The sequence below is a fragment of the Lingula anatina genome, chromosome 1 (assembly GCF_051362555.1).
Source record: "Lingula anatina isolate TDL-2025a chromosome 1, LinAna3.0, whole genome shotgun sequence".
Taxonomy (NCBI): domain Eukaryota; kingdom Metazoa; phylum Brachiopoda; class Lingulata; order Lingulida; family Lingulidae; genus Lingula; species Lingula anatina.
The window spans coordinates 8,148,517-8,161,562 of record NC_141767.1 but is presented as its reverse complement, the minus strand read 5'-3'; the positions used below and the strand labels follow the sequence as shown (position 1 = coordinate 8,161,562).

The following is a 13,046-nucleotide window of genomic DNA, read 5'->3' as shown; positions in this document are numbered from 1 at the left end:
AAACAAAGGATAGGGTTTTGTTGAAATTTATGACTGAACACAACCGCGATATGCCTATCCTTATAATCGCACTTCCATAAAATATGTTTTACAAAAACCGAATTCCTCACAGCGAACATTTGGCGAGCACGTTAGAAACCCCACGTCCCGCCTCGGAGTTCTCTGATATATCATTCTTAAGAATCTTATGATATCTAAGTGGTTGAACATGTTTACATTTCAATTATCACAGGATCTATTGCTGATTTCACACATCTGAAGTGAAGTGCTTACCGAAAGTGATGACAACTCGCTGTGAGATTTGCAGAAATGTGAGGTGGAGGCGCTTGATCAGCCACCTCGCCATGCTTACCACTGTCAGGCAGCCATTCAACTACAAGACCATGCCTTCCGTTCAGAAGTGTGCACGTTATTAACATCATGTTGATATGCATGCGTCAGTGTGTAGTCCTCCAAAAAGAGGAGCCGCCCCGGGGACACGGCCCACACGTGTGAATTCAAGGACCCACAAAGATTTACAGTATTAGAATCAGAACCATAAAAAAATTAACGGAGTCATAGTTTCATAAGAATTTATTAAAAAATGCGATTATAATCACCTGGTTAGAACTACTCAAAATCGGAAGACATCATGATAATCATAATGCGCAATTCTTTGACGTGCCGAAAATGAAACTTCATAAAATGTAAAATCAACATGTAATATTTTTTAACAGCGCAAAATTTAATTTCCTGCAGTAAGCTAACAATGCAATTTAAAACAGAATAAATAAATAAAAACGTACATATTTTATATCAAAAAATAAATGTCGATATATGTAAAGTGATTAAAATTGCTAAAATAACGAAGAGAAATGTAAAATAGGAAAAAAAAAAGACTAAAGCATACTCGATCACATTACAACAGAAAGGGAATGACACTACACAGCTATTAATTTCTAAAATTACAAGCATTGACATAATTTGATGTATATAACCGGTAGTGCATTCTATTTCACTATCAGTTGCAGTTGCGGGATTATGTGCGGGTTCTCAATTAAGGACTTTTATTCGAGGTTTTGATGAAAATACAACACCGAATACGTAAGGAGCTCGTATTTCTCAGCCAGGAGCTTCGTTCTTTAACAATATGAAAAACTGGCGTTAATCTTGGGTGGCGGGAGCATCAATGCGTTTTTTATTGTCGTTGTCGTTTAAAATATCAAAGGACCTTCTCCGACGCTTAATCGGCTCTGACAACCTGGACTTGCCACTATTGGGTTGCCTTTCTTCGAATCGCATGTCTTATTTGAGAGTAGTTACTATTTAATAGAAATTAACTATAGGTATGTAGAAACCAAATGTAAGAAGCATTAAAAGATTACGAGTGAACCGTTATGATATTTTTCTGGTGTGCAAAATTAAATTTGAATATTATCATTTTGAATTTCTAATTGGGTCTTTTTATTCGTACCCGAGCTCTATTTGCCGGAAAGAAGAAAATCTGATAATACAAACAGACATAAATATTTTAAATAATCGGTGACTGATAGTCGTGATTTTTTTTCAGTGCGGCGTCTCGTCCTTGTCCTGGTCAGCGTAAAGCAACTCCACGAAAATGACCACCAAAGAAGGTTTGCAATAGGTGTTTATTTGATAAAAAGTACAAAAACCATTTAAAGTGAATATGTTTTGATAATTCAATCACATATTTGGCTCGTTATTAATACGTACGTGTGTTTTGAACAAAAAGCAATATTGCAAACAAATGTATACATTTCATCATTTACATAAAGACCAATTGACTGCAGTGAAAATAGGTCACAAGCAATATCAGACAAAACCGCAACCGAAAAATAAGAAAGAAAAAAGGTCACAGTACCACAATTTTTATCATGTGAAAAAAGTTTTTGTTACTTCACTTTTGTTAAAAAGACAAAAAATAATATAATAATGTAGCTTTATTAATTTCTCTTGTATGGTTAAACCTTTGTTTTATCAAAAGGGCGAAAAGTTACATGTATTCCACGGTGCGTTATGATAAAAATCGCCAATGAAATGAAATGGATGAAAAGTTCTGTGGAGTTCTGGATAAGCTTCGACTGCTTTATTCTCACGTGTGTGGTGTCGTTTTTCTTTTCCTGAGATCAATGTGTGGTAACCCCGTCATTTAGACCAAAGAAAGTTTTAAAAAGAATACAAAAGAATGTGATTTATGGCCCTGGTAACATGCGTGAGAAATTGGACCACACGAATTACGTTTCGAAAAAAAAAAAAAAAATGTGGAAATGTTATGTACAGCGTTCCATACAATATCATTTCATTGTTTTTTCTCGCTTCTTTGACTTTTTTTCTCTTTTCTTGTCCTTTTTTATTTTTCACACTGATACGAAACTGAAAGCAAAAGGAAAAATTCATATTATTATTGTATATAAAAAAAAACAAAAACAAAAAATAAAAAAAAACAGCGGAAAAAAATCCACAATTATATCAAGGTGAGAATCTGCAAACCCCCCTACCTTCCCCCTCCCACCAAGGACGCCGAGTCGTCTGCTGAGCTCGCTACCCCGGGTGGTGAATACATCAGAGCTGACACCGTCTTGTTAACTGATCCGCCTAACATAGAAGACCCATTAGAGAGACTCACCTCGATTAAAACGATGTCTTACCAACAAAACAATCAAATCAATTTAATATATGCAGTAAAACAAAACGGGCATCGGGTGTCAAGCTGCAGGCGAAAGATTTCGCCGTACGGGGATCGTTGTCGTTATATGATCGGCACTCAAAATTACACGGAAGGCTCTTTGTTTTATTTTCCTCTAAATTGAGCCTTGAGCCTTTGAAAGTGTATGGAAGCGGAAAATCGGACTGCAGATGCTTGCCTGCGATAGAGTACTCAATTCCAGTGACAAAGTGATAAATAAAGGCGTTAATCACAACTGAGAGCCACACAGAAAGATCGTCCAGGGACAAAATAAACTAAAAATCTGTTTTTAATATGAATGAAGTCTCAGTGAACGTTAATGTGGTCACTATAGCGGGACATCCAGTAGTTGCGGCTAAACCGCCGCGTATATCGGAAAGACATACAGTGCTATTAGAAAAATTCTGTCCTATCTCAGAGCCAAATATTTTCTCGTTCCTCCCGTCCTGATTAAACAAATCAAGGGATCGAATGAGTTAAACAATTTTGACATTAAGTGGGGCCGGCTAAACGCCCGATCCCGCCGTTAATTGATTGCCTAGTCAACCTTGTCATCACATAACTGCTAAATGGCAAGCCCGTCCAATCACAGACCCGGCTCACTGATAGTACGGCGAGCTTTCATGCATTTGATGCGACATTTTAACAGTGACCCCCCATCCAAGGAGGCTTCGGTTTCACCTGCGCGGCGCTTATCTCCGTGTTACGTCGCGTTCTAATGGAAAACTAGCAGCGGCCGAAGCAGGAGGAGTCGGGCCACTAATCACAACAAACACACGTTAAACATTGCAGCATCGCAAATTAGCCTCCATAAAGTATAAACAGTGGCGGAGAAGATAATCGGTGTTCATTTTTTAGCTTTAGAGGAAATGCCTTTCTGTTACTGTTGCATTGTTTCAGAGTTGAGCTGTCTTCTTTCAGGCTGATGCACTTGCTTTGCGTACTGTTCGTGGATCTGTCAGGCTTCTGGTCTCCGATTGGCTGATGAGAAAACGCAAGTTTATTCGTAGTCGACAGACGGGGCACCTGTTAATTGATTATTAATGCTATCGCCATTAGAAGAAGCAAAACTGAATTTTAAGTGAAAAAGACAGCTTGCCAGGGATTCACCGCAGCATGTGTGCTCAGGGAACACGGCAGAGGAAGTTAAAGCTATGTCAGCCAATCACACAGGAGGCGCGCCATTTTCTGTAAAGGACATCCTCCAGTACGGCTCAGAGCCGACAACTTACAGCATGGATTTCCACACCAGCCTCACTTTCTCCTCCGGCAGTTTCTACGCAGAACCGACAATGCATGGTGCCATGGGCAGCGAGGCCCCGGGTCTGAACATGATCAATCCAGCGTGCCAGTACGGAGGGACTGCTATGAGCTCACCCCCTCCATCGACTATGTACGATCCTTTAAATACCCCCACAATTGAGAGGCTAAGTGCCTGCCCTTATAACGTACCAACCACGACCACCACCTCAAGTAGCAGTGCACCAGGCGAGGAAATCACTAAGATAGGTAGGTCTGCCCAGCTCTAAGAGATACTTCACCGTGCTCGTGCTAATGAAAAGCTCTTCAATGACATTCGAATCCAAAACCACTCAGCTCAAGTAGGCTTAAACTAAATATAATAATAGGATTTCACTGACTTCTTCTCTACTTGTGCTTTACACTTGTAGAATTGATCAAATTGTTTTTCTTCTTCAACAAGATTTCGACTAAGCGTTTATTAGTTGCTATGCAGCTGTCGTAGTTTTTTTAAACGGAGTGATTCGCAAGTAAGACTTAGTAAAACCCATTATATATATCTTTGGGCCCTAGAATAAACTAACGTCATTATTAAGTGCCAACCGCCGAGGATATACACACCATACACGACTGAGATAGCGAGAGTTGAAGGAAATGCCATACTTTAAACCTTTATCACATGAGGTGACACCAGAAACTATCAGGAAACAAGACGGAACCGGATGATTTAATGACATAAGGCGAGTTCATCTGTGTAAAAGAAAGGAAATTAGTAGTCTTAAATGTGGAAAAGATACATCAAGGCCATGGTTTACTAGTATATACAAATTGCTACAAATTACCTTTACTGCAATAAATAATAGAAGCGTTTTTGCAAAGCCCACAAATTCAAACCATATATTTTGGTTGGTCGGTCTGACATATATTTTGGTTTGAAACCATTTAAGTTTGTAAAAAAAAAAAAAAAAAGATAAACGTTTGCCTGTATGAAACAATGGAAAAGTTCAGCTAAAGAGAGGAGTTGGGTTTTTCCGAGAGTTGGTCGGCTTGGAGTATCTAGAATAAACTAAACGTAGACAGGGATGCAATGTTTACTTCTAAAGACGCCGTGCAAGCCCACTCGCTGTGCAGCGCAGGGTTTTATCTTGCGCTTCGATATATTTAGAAATGGAGCAATTAATTACCGAACATTCCATATTGCACGTTTGTTTACGCTGCTTAATTACGCAGAAAATGGCCATTTTGTTGTTAAATGAGGCGGGGGACGTCTCGGGCCAAAGTTACAATGTATAAAAATGCGTTGAAAAAACAATACGTTACAGTAACTGCACATACTTGGGAAATCTATACGAGTGAAGTCTGCTTATTCCATGGAGCCAAATGTTTCAACGGGTGGGAAGCGTCACCATAGGGTTACAGGGCATCAGTCGCTAAATAGCAAGCTTCACAATGTTTACATTGAAATGAATTAAAAAGTTTTCGCAACAACTGTCAGTAAAATGGGTAATTGATGCATTTCTCCTTTTTTCTCCGAGAGTACGATCAAGGTACTGCACTTCTTTCCAACAATTTCTTTGAAACGTTTTACTAGTTGAGAACACATTTTGTACGTTATCATTATAATGCTCGTAATTCACTGGTTTATTTATTAAAATTATGACATTTAAATCAGTTTTGTTGCATTCAAAACAAACAATGCGCTGTGTTTATCCATTAAAAGTTCGTTAAAAAAGACAGGCTTTGGAAGACTTTAAAACAGCAGGGTAGCTAATTAGAAAAAGCTTTCTGTAATGTCTTACCCAGTTTAAAATTAAAGCCACGCGTGTGGATTATTGTATGGGTAGTTGACACTCAATGGGCTGCGATTATTTTATTCATAACACTTCATGCTGAGAGAACCTTGATATCATCTCTGTACAAAGTGACCTAAAGTGGGAAAGGATCACCTAAATCTTAGAAGAAAAATCAGCCTGAAACACGTTGCATAACTTGCCCCCTAAACAAGCAAATGGTTTATTTAACTTTAAAAAAAGACTTGTCGAATTGTTCCTATCATTATGAACACATATCAAATATTTAGAAAATGTTAACAGGTCTTTGGGGGTAATCAAAAACATTTATTTGCAAAAACACATAGATATATTTTCGCATAGTAACCTGAGAGATAAAATAAAGTCAAAACCAATACCAAAAAATCTTGCAAATGATGTTAATTGAAGGGAGTTGGCGAACTTAATCCCACAAAAAAGTTCTGCAACGCATTTTAAGAGATAGAATCAGACACATGTTACACGTCTGACACAAAACCTCACGTCAGAGATTAGAGGAAGTTTGAATCCTAAATAATTGAAGAAGAAAACTCAATGCCTGACTTCCCTTTGAACTGCGTCAAAAAATGAGGTGACTCGACGTGGGAAATATGCTACATGGACAAACAAGCTTTTTTTGTCTGTAAATCACAAAAATTAAAGTCAAAGTTTTAAACAGACATCAGAAAACGCCCACGCCATTCTTTATTAACTAGATTGCATTTTTTATTTCAAATATTTTTCATTTTGACTAAAAAAATCAGCGAAGTATTATTTTCACATCTTATTATATCCTAGGATTTTACGTTTTTAATGGACGTTGTTCGGGAAAGGTTGTTGAGTGCTAATCAGATATAACATATCTCCATTATTTATGTAAAGAAATTTTTATAATTCAAACACTCGAACGTCCTTATTACCATAATCATTATTTGAATATAATCGTGTTGATTTTTTTTATTTGATGATTTGAGTTAATTTTTAACGGTAGGGTTTATATTTATATTATAGTTAATGACTCATATTTTGTGAAACCATATGAGTTTGTGCAAAAAAAAAGTTGCTGCATTCCAATTTTACTCTGCAATGACATATTATTAAAATAATTTTAAAACTCAGATAACAAGTTATTTTATATAAGATTCTGTGAAACAATCCTTGAAACCTAAACTCTGTGTAAATGAAACAGAAATGGTTTCGTCGGTAATGTATAGTTGGCGATGAAAGTCATCTCGGTTAGAAATAGGAAGTGCATTTTAAAGGCAATATATCTTCTATCGTCTTCAATTATTTCTGTCACTCTTGAGATATTTATCGGTGTTTGTGGACAACTGATGTCACACCTTATCGACTGTATAATTGTTGAAACGTATTGAAGGTGAAGAAAAGTTCAAGATAAGTGAAACAAATTTTAATGTAAAATAAATAAATGTTGATAACACCCTCATTTCCGTGTTAAAGAATATTAGAATATTACACTGTTTTCAACACCATTATGAGAAAGGCACTTCTTAACTTCAAATCGATAAATATCATTTAGCCAGGTTTGTATGCTCAAATGAACGAAAGCCGAACAAAGCGAACAACAGTAGTGAAGACATATATACATGTAGTACTTGCATTCTTAAGCCTTGTGCTGTAATGACAATTTTATTGTTATTGCTTTTCAAAATGTTTGCATATTTGTGCAAGACACGATTAATTAAAGTAATTAGACGCCTCCTCTTCATGTCCAAGGTAGCAGCTCCACATCCGGGTACCGACTGCTGAGGTCAACTTTCTTTATAATGGGTTTTGTCATGAATATCATTGGTGTCGGTGCTGATTTGTATCAGGTCTCCCCAAAAATCTTGTAATACCAAATTTGTGACCAGTCATATCACCAATGGGCGTGTAGATGAACGCTTTAGAAGTAAATTTATGATGTGCTGTGATTATAAATTGGGATTTGGAGGTCTTTTTATATACAAAAGTGAGAACTGAAAAGATGTTAAGATGTTGATGTTCACCTTCATATTAAAGTTCCTTTTTTACTACCTAACAATATATATGACTGAAATGGCGAAACAATAAAAAGAATTAAGAAAAGAATGGCGTTTGCCGGAGGAAAACTAAATGCAGTCAATGTTTAACTTACATTTGATGTCCATTTGTGATGGAATTGTGGAGTTGGTCAGATCACGTGGTGCAGGCACGCGGGTGAGGTGCACGGGGAAATGTCACACTCGTGGCGGTAGAAAATGCTGATGTCTGTGGCGAGCGGAATTGCTTCGCAGTACACGCCAAAGCTCATCAACAAGGCTAAGAAATCAACATCATACATATACCAAAGTGAAAAAAAAAAATAGATTCGCTTAAAAAAGTATAAAGAGCTACAAGCTGGGTAAGAAAAGCCAACTGTTAAAAAGACAATGGGAGACTTGGTTGCTCGGGGTGCACTGGCTGTGAGACCAACTTTGGAATGCTTTTATCATCGTCACAACGATGCCCAGATACTGTTTGTGGTACTAAATGGTTTAAAGATAACAGATGAAATATCAGACAATTTATGCATAGGAAAATCATTGTAAATAAACACAAAAACCGCATCAATGGAATATTCCATCTAATTAAAAAAAGACAATACTTATAATAGTTTTTTGTAGTACTGTATCTATGGAATTTATCAAAGAATTTTTCGATGATGGATATTCTTTTTTAACTGTAATATACTTTCGACTACACGTATTTAGTGATAGTCTGTATCAAATTTCTGTGACTGTAATACATTTATTTATTTACATTTATAGATGCAGTTTTGTATAGTTGTTTTTAAATCTAATTCTTGAAGTCATACTGTCCACGCTAAAAATGCCCGAAAGTCGCATTTTCCATGTCTACATACCTTGCAAAGCTACTTATCTTACCCAAATCGGATCTAAATAAACGATGTAAACCCTTAAGTAAAAACACCCGATTTTGACATTTCCAACTGAAAAGTACAGTAAGATATGCCGGTCATTCATTTAGAACTAAAATGTTTAATTGAAAATGGCATAAACCGTAGATGCAATGTAGAGAGCAGAATGACAAAGATTCGTAAGTAGGGGAATTTTTTTTCGATTTGGCTTGAAAATTCCAGAAAGAATACCTATAATAGGGAGCCCAAATATTCATTTATATCTATTCACGCTTGACTCAAGTACTGAATAACATTGCCATTCAACTCAAAAGATTGCTGACAATCTCATCTAACAACTGTAAAAAATTGACAAAGAAAAGACTCTCTTGTTAATAATGATCAGATAGAATATTTTTGAAAATCTTCATGTATTCTCTTCTTTAAATTTCACGTTGACTATTTTCACAAAACCACTGATATATATATATATATATATATATATATATATATATATATATATATATTAGCAAGAGTGTATGTTTTAGAAAATCCATACCTAACAGTTCTGTTGGCTCAGACAGAACTAATAAATCAAAACGTTGGTCATGTAATTTTAGAATTTGGTTTTAATCTCAGGAAATGAGACTATTATCGTCACAAATTTCTTTCATTTTCACACGAGAGGGAAAATTCTGTGCTCATGTGAAAATATGATTACAAAAAGAACACACACACACACACACACACACACACACACACACTGTATTATTCAAATGATTGATTAGATTGATTGATTAGATAAACTGCTTTTGTAAAAAAAAACACGTAGTCAGTGTGCTTCATTTATAAAACATTCCCTCCATATATCGTATTCTGTTAAGTAATATATTTACTCTTGGGGTTTTTTTTCAACATTTTCATCTATCTCTCTTTCTATCAAACCCAAAATTAAGTGTATGAAAATGCATATCTTAAAAATTAACAAGTAAAATTAGTTCTTTAGACAATGGATGAAATATTTAAGTAGACTCTCTTGCTAATAATAATCGGCTCAGTCAATTTTCATATCAGCATGGCAGGCATGGAACTGTGGGGGAAGAAATACGATGAAATGTATACCCAATAGATAAATTTTTTACACGTAGAAAATTGCCAGGTATGTTTTTTTTTTTGCGAGGGACATTTGAGTTACATGGATTTTTAAAATAATTTACACGCATAAAGATTCGATTCACACGTTGACGGTGTACTGTTCGCGTTTTAAACGGTCCCAAAATCATATTTTTTGTGTCTGTCTATCTTTCATAATTTAAACCTTGAAAACGATAAAACCCTCAAACTTTAATTTCGATATTCCCTTCTAAATTGCACTTGGAGACCGGGCGGTCTCAGTGACTTGCTTGCCATTTAGAAGAATTTTTTTAGAAACGGATAGTGCAAGGACGGTTTGAGTAATGATTCGTGAGCCGCAGAAAATTGCCTTTTTTAAAGATTCGATTTGGCGGGAAACACCCGGATAAAATACATTTAACTTTACACTCCCACTCCTACAACAAATCAGCAACTGAGAAAAAGGCGTTTTATTGGCTGAACTGATAGTTTCGGTTAAGATGGAGCTGAATTTAACAGTTAAAATCCAAGATATGTAAGAGTTTCGTTAACGTCGGTCCCATGGAATGATTGAAATAATTTGTTTCAAACGAAAAATAAAAAACTATTTTTTATTAGATTCTTTGAGACATAAAGGCAAAAACTACAAAAAAAAAAACACTTTTAATGTTTGCATGACTCATACAGAAAGTAAGATGTTGATGAAATTTTAACATAAATTGACAAACATTTATCAGTTCCCGCCTTAACAATAGGGTTGTTATATACTACACAACCGTCCTTCTTAAAAGGGACTAGTGTGCAATAAATGATTCAATTCACTGGATCAGAATAATCAGTGAATTATTATTATTATTATTATTATTATTATTATTATTATTATTGTAGTTAATGTTGTTGTTTTTATTTTGCTAGTGACTATTGATGTTAGTGATATGAGCATCACATTAATGGATTATGGATGCATGTTCGATATAAACTGATGTTGGTCTTGTACAATATTTTGCTACATGCATTTGTAACCATCACCTCTTTCTCTCTTTACATCGTGCTCAGACGTGAATAAATGAACTATAGCCAAACGCTGCAGATATTTTTTTGTTTAATTCAGTAACTAGTTACGATCAATAAACGGCAGTGAGCAATAAAAGGTTATATTATAGTGCTTAACTTCAAATGTACTTACAAAAAAACGTTGATATATAACTGCTTAGGTTGATTTTGACACTGTGATGGAGGGTAACAGAATATTTTGCTTATGCATGTTGACTGAGGTTATTATTTTCAAAATAAAATTAGGCTATATATAGGTTATCACTATAAAGGGGGTAACATTATGTTATTGTTTTTGGCGTTGAAATAAAACATGATTTACTTAAATATATTTTATTCTGTATAGCCATCAAACAAATTTTATATGTTAATGCTTGAAGAAATATAAATTATTCAAATTGTACTCGCTTTGTAACGAAAACTGCGGGAAATTTAAAAGATTTTAAAAATTCTACTAAAAGTTTTAGAACTAAAATTAGTGGAGACTTCTTTCGCACTAGAGTCAAATAAACAGTGGTTATTTCAATTATACTTTTTTTTTATTTAGTTAGAGTAATTCAGTTTTTATGAATAGTCGTATTACATGTATATAAAACGAAGCAGTGTTGTGTTTTGAAAAAAGAAAGGTGTGATGAAGGTTTCAATCAATGAATTCAAAATGTGTTTTCATTTTCAGGGAAGTTAGCTGACTGCGCGGAAGAGACCAAAAAGATCTCACCTATAAGTAACACAAAAAATAACAGTTCAAAGAGCTCAAACAGCAACGGTAGCAGCAACAATAGCAATGGAAACAGTAATAACAGCAACAATCCCGATGTGGAAGAATGTCATTTACTACGTCAGAGGCAAAGGCGAAAGCCAAGGGTGCTATTTTCTCAGGCGCAAGTTTATGAACTTGAAAGGCGGTTTAAGCAGCAGCGATACCTCTCCGCCCCGGAACGTGAACAATTGGCAGCTATGCTGAAATTAACTTCTACACAGGTGAAAATATGGTTCCAGAATCGCAGGTACAAATGCAAGCGTCAAAGACAAGATAAAACTTTAGAACTGACTGCGATGCAGCCCCCGAGAAGGGTGGCGGTTCCTGTACTTGTTAGAGACGGAAAGCCTTGCATGGGAAGGCCCGATTTCGGTGGACAATCTTACTCCACCCCTTACAATGTTAACCCTTTTGCTTACCCCTCGTACTCTTCGTGTGGACCGAACTATAACTCTGTTAACCCTCTCCCGCCCATGCAACAGTCTGCATATATGCAGCCCCAGATGCAATCCAGAGTTTGGTGAAAACTGTCAACTGGACACTGAACTAAAACAAGGAACTAGGCAGTTGAATATGAATTTAAGTTCAAAGATTCAGTGATAATAATGACTAATTAACAGTTTTTCATGGGTGATTTTCACAAAGGCTATGCAAAGAGTTTGCGGACAACTTAATTAAATGAATTTGCTGCAACAAGGGCTAACTAGGACTTTATGACATTAAGAAACAAATGAGATCCACAACTGAGGTTAATAAGCTTAACTGAGGTATGCCCGTGATGAAATGGCTTACCCGAAGAATGCATGTTTTGTGAAGAATTATTATACTTAAGGCTTTTCTGTTTATCTCCTTTGTTTCAGTAAGACCAGTTAGTAAAATTATCAATCTGAGTAGGCATACGTTACATACATATTCTAGAGAGGTATCAATATCGTTATTAAAATCGCATCGAGAATCAAAAAGGACTTCTAATAAACTGTCCAAAAGAAGTAGTGCGCCTTTTTATGCATTCTCCAACTTCAACCAAATTGCACAAATTGCACAGGATCGTAGGTTGCTCTATGTTTATCACAATGATATCTGTGTATATTTTGTCAAATTTTAAGTTTGAGGTTTGGCGAATTCTTTCACCATTGTTTTTAGGAAAGACAACCAAGAAAAAAAAGAACGCTTTTCCTCTTCTTTAACATCATTTCCTGAACTGTCATAGGTTTTGAGCGACGAACTTGATTAGAAGAAAAAAAGACCTAATTGCATTTCTTAAGCAATATTTGTTTAATTGTACCCCATTGGTGTATTAATTTCGCTCGACGCATAATTTAAACGGATAAAAAGCAAGCGCGTAAATCCCTCAACATTTCATGCGAAAATAATGTATAAAGAATAAGATATTCTATATCATAGAAACAACAGCAGAGGCAGTATAAAATGTATCTGTATATCTTATATCCGATTCTGCACCAACCATCTCAAATATCTTATATTGATAATCGCCTATTCTTTAACCCT

At 35.6% G+C, this 13,046-nt stretch overlaps 1 protein-coding gene across 1 annotated transcript; it reads left to right on the top strand.

Moving 5' to 3' along the window:
- Nucleotides 1–3,420: 3,420 nt before the first annotated feature.
- LOC106150470 (uncharacterized) lies at nucleotides 3,421–12,529 on the top strand. Its single transcript, XM_013523322.2, has 2 exons — nucleotides 3,421–4,195; nucleotides 11,454–12,529. The coding sequence occupies exons 1-2, from the start codon at nucleotides 3,841–3,843 to the stop codon at nucleotides 12,059–12,061; spliced, it is 963 nt and encodes a 320-aa protein (XP_013378776.1). The 5' UTR covers nucleotides 3,421–3,840; the 3' UTR covers nucleotides 12,062–12,529.
- The last annotated feature ends 517 nt before the right edge of the window (nucleotides 12,530–13,046 follow it).